The sequence below is a fragment of the Microcaecilia unicolor genome, chromosome 1, assembly GCF_901765095.1.
Source record: "Microcaecilia unicolor chromosome 1, aMicUni1.1, whole genome shotgun sequence".
Classification (NCBI taxonomy): Eukaryota; Metazoa; Chordata; class Amphibia; order Gymnophiona; family Siphonopidae; genus Microcaecilia; species Microcaecilia unicolor.
Window position 1 is genome coordinate 734,095,699 of NC_044031.1, and position 16,249 is coordinate 734,111,947.

A 16,249-nucleotide genomic window follows, 5' to 3' on the forward strand; every position below is an offset into this window, starting at 1 on the left:
CCTTTAATAGCATTTACCTCAACTTGGATACCTGCTCAGTACAGTCCTGTTTCAGATTTTCCACCATTTGAGAAAGTTGCTCTACCTTGTCAGCAAAATTCATCGTTTCCTGGGTTGAGTAGAGGAAACGGTATCAAGCGTCACCACCACGGGAGCCAAAGACATCTTATTCTCTATAATTGGAGGTACTTCTGCTGGTTCACCACAGAGAGAAGCTCTGCAACCACTAGCGCCCGACTTGGCGATCTTCGCCATGACAGGATCCAGTTTCTCCTCCCAGGCTGCAGCAAGGCATGGTGGGATATCAGTTGCCGGGGAGACAACAGTGTCATGCTCCAAGAGAGCAGGAGCTCCTTCCTCCTGCTTTGCAGCACAGCCCACACCGGTACTCTCCAGCTCACAGCGGGTTAAGTAGTGGTCCAGAGTCCGCTGAACCGGAGAGGATGTCCTGGCCAACAGCGGCACAGCCTCGACTATCCCTTTTCTTTTTATGTGCAGTATCGCAGTAAGAACCAAAAATTTCAGTCAGCTCTGACTACTCACTCCCAGAGTGCAGGCACCATCTTAGCCACTCCCCTATCATGTTCTTTGTATCCTTAGTCTACACTCAGTATCCCATCAAAAAACTGTGCCTCAACTTTCTTTATGATTTATAGGTGAACCATTTAAAAAATACTTCAATTTGGCAGATTACAATATACCATACTAAGGGGTCTATTTACTAAAGTGCACTAATAGAATTAGCAAGCGCTAAATGACAAGACACCCATAGGAATATAATGGGCGTCTTATCATTCAGTGTGCGCTAAATCCATTAGCATACCTTAGTAAAAGGACCCCTAAAATATATATACATACAACTAACATGCAAACAGGTTAAGGAGGAATCAAAACTCATAATTAAGTATTAGAAAAGCAATTGTATAAATCAGGAACTCACATTTCTGTATGTAAATGTTCAGAATAATGACATATGCATGTAAATCCCAATATTCTAAGTGCTCTTCTGCAAATACCTGCTTAACTTACATAGCATGTATTTTCAGGGCAGGACATAGGCAGGGCTCCCGCCTATCCATGTAACTTAGAGAAACACTGTAAGTTACATACATCCTTTCTGCACTTAGTGTGTGTAATTACACCAGCACTATGGCCTACACATTGGGGTAATGCCGATACTGGTTTACACTAGGATTCTATAATGGAACCTATGTGTCTAGGTTCCATTGCAGAATAGGCTCCTACTGTGCAGCCTCAGGGCACCTAAATGGAGGCGCCCAGTTGTAGAATTACCCCTACATTTCTGGGGGAAAAGAGAAGCTTTGACTTGTTTCCAAATAGTAGAAAGGAGTCCATCAGTTGGAGGTCAAGCAGTAGATAATTCCAGCTGTTGGATATTGATTTCATAGGAGAAACAACCAATAAGATCTGAATGACGAAACGGAGATCATCAGAGATGCTAGGCCCAGAATGTACTACTGTGAGGGAGTGTCATTAAGGGGGAGTGGTAGCTTCCTATAGACTCCCTCACATGCTAATAACATAGAGCCCAGGGGAACATGACAGGACAAAGCATGTCTCCTTTCTTGATGATGGATGGGAAAAGTAAGTGACTCCTAATCTCAACTACATACCAATGTTCTAAGGAATGAAAAAGACCTCAGAAGTTTGCGTTTTGCAATAAACATACAGCACCCTGCATGTTTATTGTGAACCGCAGACTTCTAAGGCCTTTTTCTTTCCTTATTTGATATGAATATGTGGCGTGAACATTGGTATGTAGTAAATCCACATTAGTTGCGATTTAGAGTCTGGGTTTGGAAATGGATTTTTTCCTCGTTTGATAGTATAAGAAATGAACCAGGTTGGAATTTTTGTGTCCAGGCCTAGACTTCTAAGAAGATCTAATGACATTTTATGACAGTTTCAGATATATCAGTGATGTCTAAGGTTATAATAATCAGAAAGGCATATGCTTTGATACCTTTTACTAGACCAGCAGCAGTAAAATTTCCACTGCTTGTCACAGGAGGAGGAATGGCCCAATGATTAGTGCAGTGTGCTAAGAACCTGGGGAACTGGGTTTGATTCCCACTGCAGTTCTTTGTGAATCTGGGCAAGTCACTTACCCTCCACTTTAGACTGTGAGCCCACTAGGGACAGAGAAAGTACCTCTGTATATAATAAATATAAACTGCTTTGATTGCACCACAGATTAAACACATTGTCCCTTCCAGTTTACCCCCACTATTATTTTCTGGTCCTCACTTCTTGCACATTCTCTTCAGACCTATAGAAGGAAGTGCCAGCTCTTGAAAGCTAATAAAAAATAAATTAATCCATTACAAAAGGCATTATCTTCACTTTTCTATTTAACCTTTATTTTCTTCAGTAAATAAATCAAAATAAATAATTACATCAGTAGGCGGAAACACGGCCACAAAGATTTAAAGGGTTTCTTCCACCAAGTTCTAATTCACACCTGTATTCCTACATAGACCCACCACGAAATGCCCCTTAGAACTGGTACAGCCAAAACAAGTTTTGTTCAACTTTTGATGCCCAGCACCTGGACTCCACTGCCAAACTCATTAGCTGCAGTGAACCATTGTGGTATTTATATTAAAAGGATGTTATGCACTTTAGAGAAAATATATAACATTTTGCTCCAGGTTTTTCCCACAGCAAGACTTGTGCCACATTCATCAATGAACCTATGCCAGTATTTCTAAGAAGGGGAAGAACTGGAGCAATTCTTTCATACATCTGCTCCTTTGTGCTTATGTCTAACCTCGTTTGCAAAGAGTTTCCCGTGGACATAAAATGAAGCAAAAGAATTTATAAACTAGTCTCCAGTGGGATGAACTACTGAACTGTATGTCTGTACATGTCAAGAAGTAAAACAATCCTTCAGCAAAATCTTATTTCAAGTTACTCAAACAGCTACACAATAAGCAGATATATTGGCAGCTCTTGGGTAGTCTTCTGTCATGTTTTGGCAGCAGGAATGTGTGTGCCCCACAGACTTTTAAATTAGGCTGTTAAAAAGTGCTATCAGCTGGGAGGTGAGCTGAGAAAACTCTGCATCTGGTAGGAGGTATTTCTGAATAATTGTGATGGCAGATGCTTCAGTAATGCTGTGAAAATCCTCCACAGTTTTGATGGGTAAATGTCCTGACAGTTCACATAGTGCCACATTAAAGGCCGATTCTTCTTTAGCACCAAAGCAGGACTTCCTAGCCCAGATGAGGATCCGAATTCTGGCACTAGATTTGGGGTCAGTCGTATCACCAGACAAAGTGCCCCTAGTCACAAACAAGTTGTGTGCAATATCTTTTGTCACAAGATAGTCCGTTACTTTGCATATGTTCCTGGCCACTGTTTCGAGATCCCTCCCATCTGAATAAAACAGGAAGCCCTGAGCTGGGAAACCTGAGAGGAGGTGGAAGTTTATGTCAGGGCACAAAGGTTCACTGTGGGCTGATTCAATCAGAAGTTCCTGGTCCAGGTAAAACCCATGGAGATGCAGATGATTAACAGATGCAAAGCCTCCTAGGCTGTTAAATCCAACCCGAAAGCCTCTGTGAACACTGAGGAGAACTGATTCAATCCCCAGCTGGATGAGATTTGGGGTTAAAATTTGAGGGAGGCAAAGGGCTGGGTCTGGGATAAATAAAATATGCCCAAACTCGAGGGGGCTCACATTGATCACCAATAAGGTACTGCCCGGCTTCCAGCCCCTGTCCTCCATGGTCTGCAACTCTGTCTGATTTGGGGATGGAAACTCCTGGCTTTGGCAATAGTTTTTCTTTAACTCACAACCTTGGATTTCATGATCTGCATTAGAACCTGAGCCTTTTCTTATTGACATCTTACTCATTTGGAACAAAATTTCCTCTGGTTTGATTTTATTGAAGTTAAACTGATGAGGATCAAATCTCTGCTGGACACTCTGAATGTCCTGTGGCTTCCTCCTCTCTATCCCTCTTTGGATGTTAAGTTGGGCTACAAATTGAACAGAGCCAGGCAGAATGCGGGTCTGTAACTTCTCCAGGGGATAGCGGAACAACCCCTTCCTCATCTTCTCTTTCCAGTTAGACCAGAGAGCCAAATCAAACCTGGAAAGGGGACTTTTTTCTCTCCCATCCAATTTACTTCCCTGCCACTCATGCCCTGGCAGAATAAACTCTTCTTCAGAATAAACAAATTCTTCCACCCAAGATCCTTTCAAAAGGTCTGCATAGTTTACTTTGTCTATAGCCTTTCCTTGGGTTTTACCGTTTGAAGTTTGAGGTGAACAATCAGAAGTATTTCTCAGTTCTTGTCTAGCATCAAGTGGTTCTGCCATTTTAGGAACAAATTACAATCCACATTCGATTCTGTCCTGTTGCACTTGATCTGAAACACAAAAAAGAAATAAACATGAATTCCAAATAGGAAATTGCAATGCATCTAGTTTTTGTTAAGTGAACGAGGAAGCTGACAGCATAAGTCTTCCTTTGCCAATATTTAAGCCTTTCCATCACCAAGATTCCTGTAGTGTCTCCTGTGCAACACACAGGGAACTGGGATCTCATAGTTCTAAGCTAAACCACTTAGTATATTGAAGAAGCATGGATCCCAAAGGTAATAATGAGCAGTCACACCAATGTGGGACCGTGCCCTGACATATTTTCAACAACGCCCAGGTATGGGTCAAATAGTATGAGCTCCTGATCCTTAGTTTGGCAAACTACTTAGGAGACTACTGTGTATGTGGACGAGAGATAGGATGGGGCCTGCACAAACCTGTCTCACTATGATCACTCGTGCAGATATTCAGCAACACCGTCAATATTCAAAGCAATTTAACCTGCCAGAAATGGCTCCGTTATCATGCAATTCCATGATAACACCAAAGAAGCCAGTCAGATTGCTCTACTCCTTATTTACTAGCCGCCAGAAGCCTGGACCAAGGCCAAACCTATTATAATCAGAGGTCACTTCGTCTGCCATGTCCCAATTTTCTAGAATAGCTTTCCTGGGAGATCTATGAACTCACCATATCTGGGGAAGGTCCAACCCATAAGCAAGGCCATGCATTGGATTTCCTCACTTCCTATCCCACCAGCCTGATTGGCTCATCAAAATGGAAGCCTATTCCATGGTCTGATTACTTCCAACTAGACTTTTCCATTAATATCCACCTGACAAGTCAGCCCAAACATCAACCTATTAAGCTAATAACCTCCAGAGGGAAAATCAATGAATCCAACTTCTGGACCGATCTAAAAGACTCTCTTACCCCTGAAATCCACATGCATGAATCAGTAAAATCTATCTGGAACACTAAAGTTGACACAATGCTGGATAAAATAGCTCCAATTACTACCAGAAAGGTCAAGGCAGTTAAAAAAATTCCACGGTTTTCTGAAGACCTCTCTCAGCTGAAACAGAAATGCCGAAACCTTGAAAAGCATTGGAGAAAAAGCAAAACTACTGATGACAGATCCAACTGGAAAATTGCCTTTCGTCACTATAAACTAAAAGTAGCCAACTCCAAGCAACATAGTGGGCCAGAATACCCTCGACAATAAAAAAAAACTATTTGCTCTAGTTAGAAGCCTAACCTCCACCAACTCTGCAGATAAAACACATGAAACATATCCCTCCACTCAAGAACTAGCTGACTATTTTGAGAAGAAGATCAATCAAATCAGATGTGACCTAGCTAAAAGCAACCCAATAGATGAAAACAAGTTTTTCAATCACTATCAATTGAAGATGCAAAATCACTGCTACTGAAATGCTCACACTTGCATTGGTTCCTAGACCACTGCTTGGAATTCCTGCTCCAAATCACTCTATCAGAGGTTGTTCAATGGCTGACTGCCTCAATGAGCTACTAGACTCAGGCTCTCTTACTTTAGATTCGGGCAAAATATCTGGACACATTTTCTACTTTGCACCAGTCCCAATTTGGATTCAGATCCACACATAGCTCCGAAACCCTTCTTTTAGTGCTAACAACATACGTCAAACAATACCTATGTAAGGGGAATCAGGTTCTACTACTTCAGTTCGACATCTCAGCGGCATTCGATGCAGTGGATCATGCGATGTTACTTGAACGACTGAATCAGATAGGAATAACTGGACCAGTCCTCAAATGGTTCAACAAATTCCTCTCAAACCAAAGCTACTCTGTAAAACAAAACAAACACCTTTCCAACTACTGGATTCCAAAATGTAGTGTCCCCCAAGGATCCCCGCTCTCTCCTATTTTGTTTAACTTCTTCATGTATTCCCTCAGCTCAATACAATTAGGATTAGGAGAGCTACTACTATCATATGCTGACGACATCATGCTCCTTCTACCGCTGACATCCTCACACCAAGAAATAATCTGATTGGCAACAACTGGGATGAACACCATTCAGACCTGGGCTTTTGCAAAAAAATGAAATGAATGCACAAAACACTAAGATCATTTGGAACTGAAATCAAGGAGTAGAGGTCCCAACTTCAATAACACTATCCAACGACAGAACTTTCCCTGTTGAATCAGAAGCTAGACTACTTGGAGTCCATCTAGACTCCTCCCTATCATTCTGTAGGGGTATATACAGGAGGACAACTCCTAATATATATCCAGAGGTACTTAGCTGACAGAACACTACTAAATAGCAATTATTCTGGACTCGTGTCTAGGGGAAGCGTACCTCTTTGGACCTATGGCTAGCTAGCTGTGCTGAAAAAAGAAACAATGTCACAGATTGAATATATTATGATTTATTAGGAATAGAAAAATAATAGTTATATATATATAGCAAATTTCAAAGCAGATTACAAAACTAGATTAGTTATATGATTATCCTAACGGACTATCTAGAACAGTGATTACACAACCAATCACAATACTGATATCCTAATGATTATTATGAGAACTTACACCACACGTCTTATGCAAAATACACAGTTAGCAGCTAAATTCACAGACCACCAGTCCTGACACCCAATCTGTCACAGACAAAAAGCCAAGAACTAACTATCCCCTAACTAATAGGTAGCAAACCCTGTTATCTCACCCTGCAGCAGATTCCTCCTCTGAGACTCAAGCTGAAGCCTCAACGAGTCTCTCAGTCTAGGAATAAAGTTCAAGGTCAGTATTCTGGATACAGATGGCACAGTCTTTAGGTAATGCCATATATTGTAGCTGGCTAATCTTGTTAGTTTATTTCAAGGTCTGCAGTTCACTGGTGTTTTGGGAAATCAGTCTCTTGCTCTCTCTCTCTCAGATCCTTCTATCCTCCAGCAAGTCTTCTGGTCTTCTTTCTTCTGTTCTCCTTCTTCAGTCCCACATTGGCATCCAAGGGTCAGATGATACCTGTGGAGCAATCACAGATGGTGTAATAATGTCCAGCCAGATTCATGGTCATGAAGAGAGGCCTTTGTTATAGCAATGAAACTGTTATCAATGGCATGCAAACCTCTCTGTCGGATCCCATACTCCTCCATTCTTCCCAGGAGATAACTGGGCTAGTTTGCAACAAATAATATGTCCTTGGATGAAGTCACCTTGGTATGTCAGCAGTAATTTTCCTTTTGTAGAAAAGCTGGTTTCTGATAGTTACAGATGTATTCAGGCCACAGGCAGAAGTATCCATATCGTTATATTGTTCAGGCGTGTATAGGCCCCAGACCAGCAAAGGTTAGATCGCAGGTAAATACTCCTACAATTCTCATCCCACATAAACCAACTATGGAGGACAACAATGTTCAAAATGAGACAACTATATCTAATCCGATCATTCTTTGATCAAAAAGCCTTTGCGCTATTGGTCCAAATGCTGATCCTACTGCATTTGGACTACTGTAATGTCCTATTTTTCGGCATTAAGATCCAATATCAAAAAACCCTACAGATGATACAGAACACAGTAGCAAGATTAATTTTCAAACTGAATAGATACACTAGCGTTATGTCTTATCTTACTAAACTACATTGATTACCCATAGCTGAAAGAATTAGATTTAAAGCATTTGTCTAGTCTTTCAGATTCTGCAAGGCACTACCTCTGAACTACTGATCAATATCTCATCTGTTCTACAAGGGAATCCAACTTCAAAAGAACTTTAACTCACTGTTCCCGCTATCTGGAATCTCATTATGGAACTCACTCCCTCTGGCTATTAGATCAGAGACTACCTCAGTTTCTGGAAGAGACTAAAAACTCATCTCTTCCCAAAGACTGTTACATAACAATCACCACTCTTCAATCCCCTGTCGGACTACAGAACTACAAAATGAAACACCTATCACCCTTACACTCTATAGAGTTACATAACATTGTAGCTACCCAACTAGGTTGTACTCACCCAATGTCCTACTTATAATATTGTAGCAACCTCTGTCCCACTGATGATGGAAACCGCACTGAACCCTGGGAGATTAGCGGTATATAACACCTGAATTGAATTGAAAATCACTTGTTCAGTGATAACCAGTCATTTTCAGCGGCACTTAACCGATTAGTGCCACTGAAAATGTCCAGTTAGCATCCAACTCAAAACTGGCTATTTTGAGGGCAGAGTCAGCACTTAACCAGCCAAGGTAACTGCATAAATAGGATTGCAAAAAAGTCCTATCTTTATGCAGTTCACCATGACTGGTTAAGTGCTGAATATCACACTTAACCGGCTATGGTTTTGCTGTCTCTGTAAACCCAGAAATTCAATGCCTGCGCCTGGACATGGCCCGGAATTGAATTTCCAGGTATAACACTGGCAGTCAGCAAAATGCTGATCACCGCCAGCTGAACCTCGGGCCCCAAATGACCTAGTTACTGTCATGGATCGAAAAGTAATCATACATACCTATATATGAACTGGTGCACTGTATAATTCCATACTTCAGGATGCATTGAGCATGTCTAGAATCCTTATGCAGTACAGTGCATTTCTGTATAACAAGTTATCTTTACTTACATTTCTCATAACTGTAGTTTTCCAAATTGGGTATTTGAAATTATTAATAATGAGACAACAGTCAAATACCAGAACTAGATACCCTCACTAGCATTCATTACCCGTTAATTATCTTTAACTGATTTTGACAGGTGACCACGCCCACTTCCAGTCACGTCAGCCAGAATTGAGGATCTACTAAGGACATCTACTCACTGCCCCCTGTGATGACATCACTGGATATGACATCATAGTCCCAACTATGCCCTGCCCCTTTTGCATAATCCTGCCCCTATCCCCGCCATATTTACACAACCCCACTCAAACCTAACTCTTTGAATAACCCCACCCCAAACCCTGTCCCTTTGATGTCACAGGAAGTGACATCATAGCCACATGCCTTTTCCAAAATGGCGGCAACTACTGGACATATCACATCATTTTCTGTTTCACACTATTTGCCATCTTGGATGTGTCACATGATGGGAAACAACCGGGAGCATTTATAGTTTTGTTTTATCCCTGTCTTTAAACCATTTCTTTGTTTTTAATTCTGTTCACGCCCTCCTCCCCTCACTTGATTTTTCAGCCCCTCTGGGTTTCTTTTTATTACAACATGTGGCTAAAATGTTCACTCCACAGTCACAAGAGTATTACCTTCCTTTTTTTAGAAAAAAAATCAGCAGACACGAAGCTGCTTTAAGATAACTTTCACAAGAAATTAGAGGAGGAGTCTGGCTAGTCAGGCTTTCAATGATCTCTCAATACAAGCGGACTGATGTCATTTCCCGTCATGTGACACATCCAAGATGGCTGCAAGTAATGCAAAACAGGAAGTGACATATGTGTCCAGTAGTCATCGCCATCTTGGAAAAGGGGTTTTGCTAGGTGCAGGATTATGCAAAAGAAGCAGGGTAAGGCCGGGGTTATGACATATCCAGCGGCATCAAAGGGGCGGGGAATGGGCAGAGAGTGGGCATGGCCTGGACAGATTCTCGATGCTGATCGGCTGATGTGACTGGAAGTAGGTGTGGCCACCTGTCAAAATCAATTAAAAATTAACGGGTGACAAAATGCTAGTGACGGTAACTACAAATAATTATTTTTCCCTCTTTGATGTGATCTTTTTATGTTTCATTTTAATTTAGCAGACTGTCAAAATATGCTTTCCCATGGAACTGCAGGAACATTCTGGCCCCTGCTCCAGAAAGGTGGCAATCAAATCTGAATAGGTAGTGGTCTAGTCTGAGAAAGTGGCCCAATAAATTTGGAACGTAAGCTTTAGTACAAAGCTTTGACTTAGGAAGGAACCTTGTCTTTCTCCCTCAGAGCAGTCAACTGGCATTACAGGAGATGAGTTACCCAATTCTGGGGCTCACAAAAGTTTTGGCGAAAGGAAAAGGAGAAAAAGGCATAGGGATTGCCAGTGTGGTCCACAGATACAGTGGGGGAAATAAGTATTTGATCCCTTGCTGATTTTGTAAGTTTGCCCACTGACAAAGACATGAGCAGCCCATAATTGAAGGGTAGGTTATTGGTAACAGTGAGAGATAGCACATCACAAATTAAATCCGGAAAATCACATTGTGGAAAGTATATGAATTTATTTGCATTCTGCAGAGGGAAATAAGTATTTGATCCCTCTGGCAAACAAGACCTAATACTTGGTGGCAAAACCCTTGTTGGCAAGCACAGCGGTCAGACGTCTTCTGTAGTTGATGATGAGGTTTGCACACATGTCAGGAGGAATTTTGGTCCACTCCTCTTTGCAGATCATCTCTAAATCATTAAGAGTTCTGGGCTGTCGCTTGGCAACTCGCAGCTTCAGCTCCCTCCATAAGTTTTCAATGGGATTAAGGTCTGGTGACTGGCTAGGCCACTCCATGACCCTAATGTGCTTCTTCCTGAGCCACTCCTTTGTTGCCTTGGCTGTATGTTTTGGGTCATTGTCGTGCTGGAAGACCCAGCCACGACCCATTTTAAGGCCCTGGCGGAGGGAAGGAGGTTGTCACTCAGAATTGTATGGTACATGGCCCCATCCATTCTCCCATTGATGCGGTGAAGTAGTCCTGTGCCCTTAGCAGAGAAACACCCCCAAAACATAACATTTCCACCTCCATGCTTGACAGTGGGGACGGTGTTCTTTGGGTCATAGGCAGCATTTCTCTTCCTCCAAACACGGCGAGTTGAGTTCATGCCAAAGAGCTCAATTTTTGTCTCATCTGACCACAGCACCTTCTCCCAATCACTCTCGGCATCATCCAGGTGTTCACTGGCAAACTTCAGACGGGCCGTCACATGTGCCTTCCGGAGCAGGGGGACCTTGCGGGCACTGCAGGATTGCAATCCGTTATGTCGTAATGTGTTACCAATGGTTTTCGTGGTGACAGTGGTCCCAGCTGCCTTGAGATCATTGACAAGTTCCCCCCTTGTAGTTGTAGGCTGATTTCTAACCTTCCTCATGATCAAGGATACCCCACGAGGTGAGATTTTGCGTGGAGCCCCAGATCTTTGTCGATTGACAGTCATTTTGTACTTCTTCCATTTTCTTACTATGGCACCAACAGTTGTCTCCTTCTCGCCCAGTGTCTTACTGATGGTTTTGTAGCCCATTCCAGCCTTGTGCAGGTGTATGATCTTGTCCCTGACATCCTTAGACAGCTCCTTGCTCTTGGCCATTTTGTAGAGGTTAGAGTCTGACTGATTCACTGAGTCTGTGGACAGGTGTCTTTCATACAGGTGACCATTGCCGACAGCTGTCTGTCATGCAGGTAACGAGTTGATTTGGAGCATCTACCTGGTCTGTAGGGGCCAGATCTCTTACTGGTTGGTGGGGGATCAAATACTTATTTCCCTCTGCAGAATGCAAATAAATTCATATACTTTCCACAATGTGATTTTCCGGATTTAATTTGTGATGTGCTATCTCTCACTGTTACCAATAACCTACCCTTCAATTATGGGCTGCTCATGTCTTTGTCAGTGGGCAAACTTACAAAATCAGCAAGGGATCAAATACTTATTTCCCCCACTGTAAACCCTGAGGTACAGAGAGCCACCATAGAGGAGGGATAAATCATCGGGGAGATCTGATCCTGATCTTCAGAGGAGAAAGACTGGAGTGAAGCTGCTAACAAAATACAGGATTGAAAGATGGATGCAGGAAAGCTGGTGAGTGCTGATATTCAACTTTTGGTGTTGACCAACCTACCTGTTCTAAGACAAAAGCAGCACTGGGGAACACAGAGCCACAAAGGTGTAAGAGAGGGAATAGGAGTTTGATTGGAGCAGAGATCCGTTCGCTTACAAACAGAGAGTAGTAAAGAACAGGGCTTTTACCCCTGCCCAAAACCAAAGGGATAGGTATGAAGCACTAATAAAGAAGCGAGACAGATGGCAGGCACATTATGGAAGAGTAAGGATTTTAACAACCATCCAGTCTGCAATGAGATGTGAAAGATGTATGAGCTGAAAGGAGGGAGCACTGCCCTAAGGAGACCATGCATTATTAATCCTTTGAAGCTTTCTAATATTTTGCAACTATTTTACATTGTTCTTATGGGGTGGGGCAACCTGCAGACCGCAAACCCACAGAAAGTATACACAGAAAACAACCAGCACAAAATTAATTAACCAGTATTTTGTTATTAGTGGAACCACTGAAGAATACTATTTATTTATAGCATTTATATCCCACAATATTCCCACCCAAGGGCAGGCTCAATGTGTCTATAAAAACATATAACAATTCAGAAACAAGCAATGTCGTAAAAGGGTAAGGGAAAAAGCTAAGGAGGGAAAAGGGGGAAAGAGTAGGGGTGAACAATGTGTCGCTACGTCAGTTGGAATTCAGAAGGAAGAGATGCCAGGCGGGTTTGAAGCGTATGCTGTACTAAAGAGGAAGGTCTTGAGGCGCTTCTTGAAGGTCGGGTGATCAGGAGTAAGTTTGACCAATTGAGGCAGCCCATTCCACAATTGAGTGCTGAGATAGGAGAAGGAGGATGCATAAGTGGTCTTATACTTGAGGCCATAGAAAACTGGGTAATAGAGGTTTAGGTACGAACGAGCTGATTTGTGAGAGTTCCTAGGCGGCAGGTTAATTAGGGTGTCCATATAAGCAGGGGATTCACCTTAGATGATTTTGTGCACCAAAGTGCAAATTTTAAAAGCGATTCGGTCCTTCACAGGAAGATAACTTGTTATAGAGAAATGCACTGTACTGCATAAGGATACTAGACATGCTCAATGCATCCTGAAGTATGGAATTATACAGTGCACCAGTGGCGGGCCCAGTCATAGAGCTCAGGCTGTTACAGACCTTGGCTGAGTCAGAAATCTGATGGCTGACATAACTGGGAGCTTACTGGAAAAGTATGGCCTAGTTTGTAGCCCGGATTGAGGCCTAAATAAGCTAAATTAGGAAAAGTTAAGTCAATAGATATGGAAACAAAATGGAGGATTTCAGCACAAAATGGAAGCCCGTATCTGTTACAAAGTGGAATTTTCTCTAATGTAAGTTAGAAAAACAAGTTGAGAAATGAGTGAGTCATAGCAGGTGCAAAGAAAATAGGGAACTAGCTGTCCAAGAGAGGAGGGAGACTTTCCTGTGAGCAGGATTGTGGTCAGCTGGTGTGAGAAAGGAAAGGCGTAGCAAGATAGAAGCTACTCATTAGCATGAGCCAATCAGTGACAACCATGACATTAGCATAGATCCAATCAGGTATATCTACTGTCATATTACCCATATCCTGAGGGCACCTATAAAAATCAGGGTTTCTCCTGATTTAAGTTAGAGAGAGAGAAAGAAGAGAAGGGTTGCCACTCTCTCTCTCCAAGGGAAACCAATGTGTCCAGCAGAATTGACAAATTACCTAATTGCTTTCCCTTGTAAAACCTTTAATTGGTAAAAGAAATTATAAAAGATTAGGAACTAATTAACACCTGTTTGCAGCTTATTATATTCCTATAATTAATTGATTCTACGTGCCTGTTGTCAATCACTGATTTGACTTATACCTTGGCAAATAAACTCCTTATTCCAAATGATGATTTGTGGGCTTCACTTAATGATGAAAGGCTGTAAGTATAAATGCTTTTGCTATATCAGGCTATCTTTCGCGGCATTGTATAACTTGTAACCTAAATCCAGTTTGTCATAAGGCTGGTATCCATTCCTTGCCGGTGCTGAGAGGCGGACTAATGCGGGTCCCTTAGACCTAACGTCTCTCTCAGTGGCAATTCCTTTTAGAACTTCACAAACTCCTTGATTACCCCAGTACTAGTGCTATTTAGAGATGGAGTCAGATTTAAGGTCACTCTAGCCTTCTTGAGGGGCTCGGGACCCCTCAATTCACAACAATATATAGGTATGTATGATTAATCTTCAATCCATGAGCGTAACTAGGTCATTTGGGGCCCGATGTTCAGCTGGCGGTGATCAGCATTTTGCTGACGGTCGCCAGTGTTATACCTGGAAATTCAATTCTGGGCCATGTCCAGGCTCAGGCATTAAAGGGTCAAGACTTTTTTGAAAGTATTAGCAACTGTTTGGAAAGACAGAAGTATAGTAACAGACCATTCTTTTAATAATTTATGTTCATTCAGTCATCATATTGAGTTTTGATGATAGTGAATTATATGGTATATTTGTTCATTTTCTGCTAGGGATAGTACTGATCCTTTGTGTATATAGGCTGCTCATCTCTGGTCTCTCTCATTGTTTTGCTATTCCATCTTTTGTATATATTTGTACAGAATTGAAGAGGCCAATAAAATGAGAATTTTATTACAAGAACAGTCTCTAAGCCAGGTTTTTGCTTTTAATTTTACTCTGCCTGCCTAATGATAATTAATAATATTTAAGACGGCTATTAGGGGACTCTTTGATGGTTTTGTGTGCATTGGGCGATGTTTTGGGAAGTTTCATATGTTTAGCCACAGACCCTAAATTGTTTGTGCAGTGGCCTCCGCGGTATCATTTGCCCTCACTGATCTGAGAGGTGTACTACATTAATTTAATTTAAATATTAATAAATTAAGAAGTCCATGCAAGTCTTCAATCTTTTCCATTACCATCCTGTGCCAACTGAAGAAACATTTATAGTTTTCTTTATAAATATTTCAAGAACTGGAAATAGCCAATGTACTAAGTGAATGGGTATCTGTACTACATTAATAGATTAAATTAGAAGTATCAATACTGAAGAATAAGAAATTTAATTGGAAACATGTGACTTTCACATATTTCGCTGTCCAACAGTCCAAGAGATTTTACCTGCACAAACGTGTGTAAAATGGGCAAGAGGTAAAAAACGGATACACCGGGATCCTCGGGATCTTCCCGGATTCCACCAAAAAACTTTTAAATCTTCATTTTTTTTAGGCAGTCGTTTACATAGGAACATTTTACATGTATCCTCCGAAATTTTTTTTTTTTGTTTTCTCTGTTTATGGTATTCCCAAAATGTCTTGTTAGGCTTTATGCCTTAATCTGCAACGGTAATTATGTACTCAATCCATTACAGAACAACTTGAGAGAGAAAGAGAGAAAAAAAAGAACATTGTCAACTAAACGATCAGTTAAAATGAAAGTGATGACTCGCTTGAAAAAAATCCAATTGTATGTATTATATACTCATCAGGAAATACAAGCTGCTGTTCGCTTTTTTATTCAATCTCATAGTCTGACGTAGCTGGAGAGGTTCAGCAGATGATGTGAGTTAAACGACAGATCCATTCCTGAACATAAATGGATATAGATGCAAGAAGTCCTAATCTGTAGAGGATAAAAGCCGACTCTCACCTGTCAAACGCATCTTGTTCCAAGAGAACCCTCGGTGCTATTTTAAAGCCGGCACTAAAGAGCACGCTCTACTTCCGGCTTCATCATCACCCAGCCACACGCAACCAATACCGTTCCTTATTTTGGCATCACATGTACACTCGTCATCGTCACGCCCATAGAAATTATCTTGAATTCGAAAGACCTAGCCAAATGTATTTGTCCTGGTTCCTTAGCAAGGCAGGGCCGCTAGAGGGCACCCAAAGTTTACGATAACATGCAGGAGCAAAGTTCATCCTACATCTCACGTCTGTGACATTGCTTATTTTCATATCTTAGTGTTTTCTGGTTCTTTATTGTTCCTTTTGACGGGCGTCAGTCAGAGCATTGCTAATTAAAATGCAACCTGAGCCAAAATGTTTTGCACTTTTACACCAAGAGCACTTGTTTGCGGCTTGGAGTGACTAAAAGCTTAGCTGAGCTGAGTAGCTGAGCTGACGTCCTTGTTACTTGTTTTATATC

General features: G+C 41.6%; 1 protein-coding gene across 1 annotated transcript; it reads right to left on the reverse strand.

Annotated features, from left to right (window-relative positions):
• Positions 1 to 2,446: 2,446 nt before the first annotated feature.
• GDPGP1 (GDP-D-glucose phosphorylase 1) lies at positions 2,447 to 15,987 on the reverse strand. Its single transcript, XM_030190434.1, has 2 exons — positions 15,749 to 15,987; positions 2,447 to 4,398 (listed from the first exon to the last, which is right to left on the reverse strand). The coding sequence occupies exon 2, from the start codon at positions 4,346 to 4,348 to the stop codon at positions 3,029 to 3,031; it is 1,320 nt and encodes a 439-aa protein (XP_030046294.1). The 5' UTR covers positions 4,349 to 4,398; positions 15,749 to 15,987; the 3' UTR covers positions 2,447 to 3,028.
• Between the last annotated feature and the right edge of the window lie 262 nt (positions 15,988 to 16,249).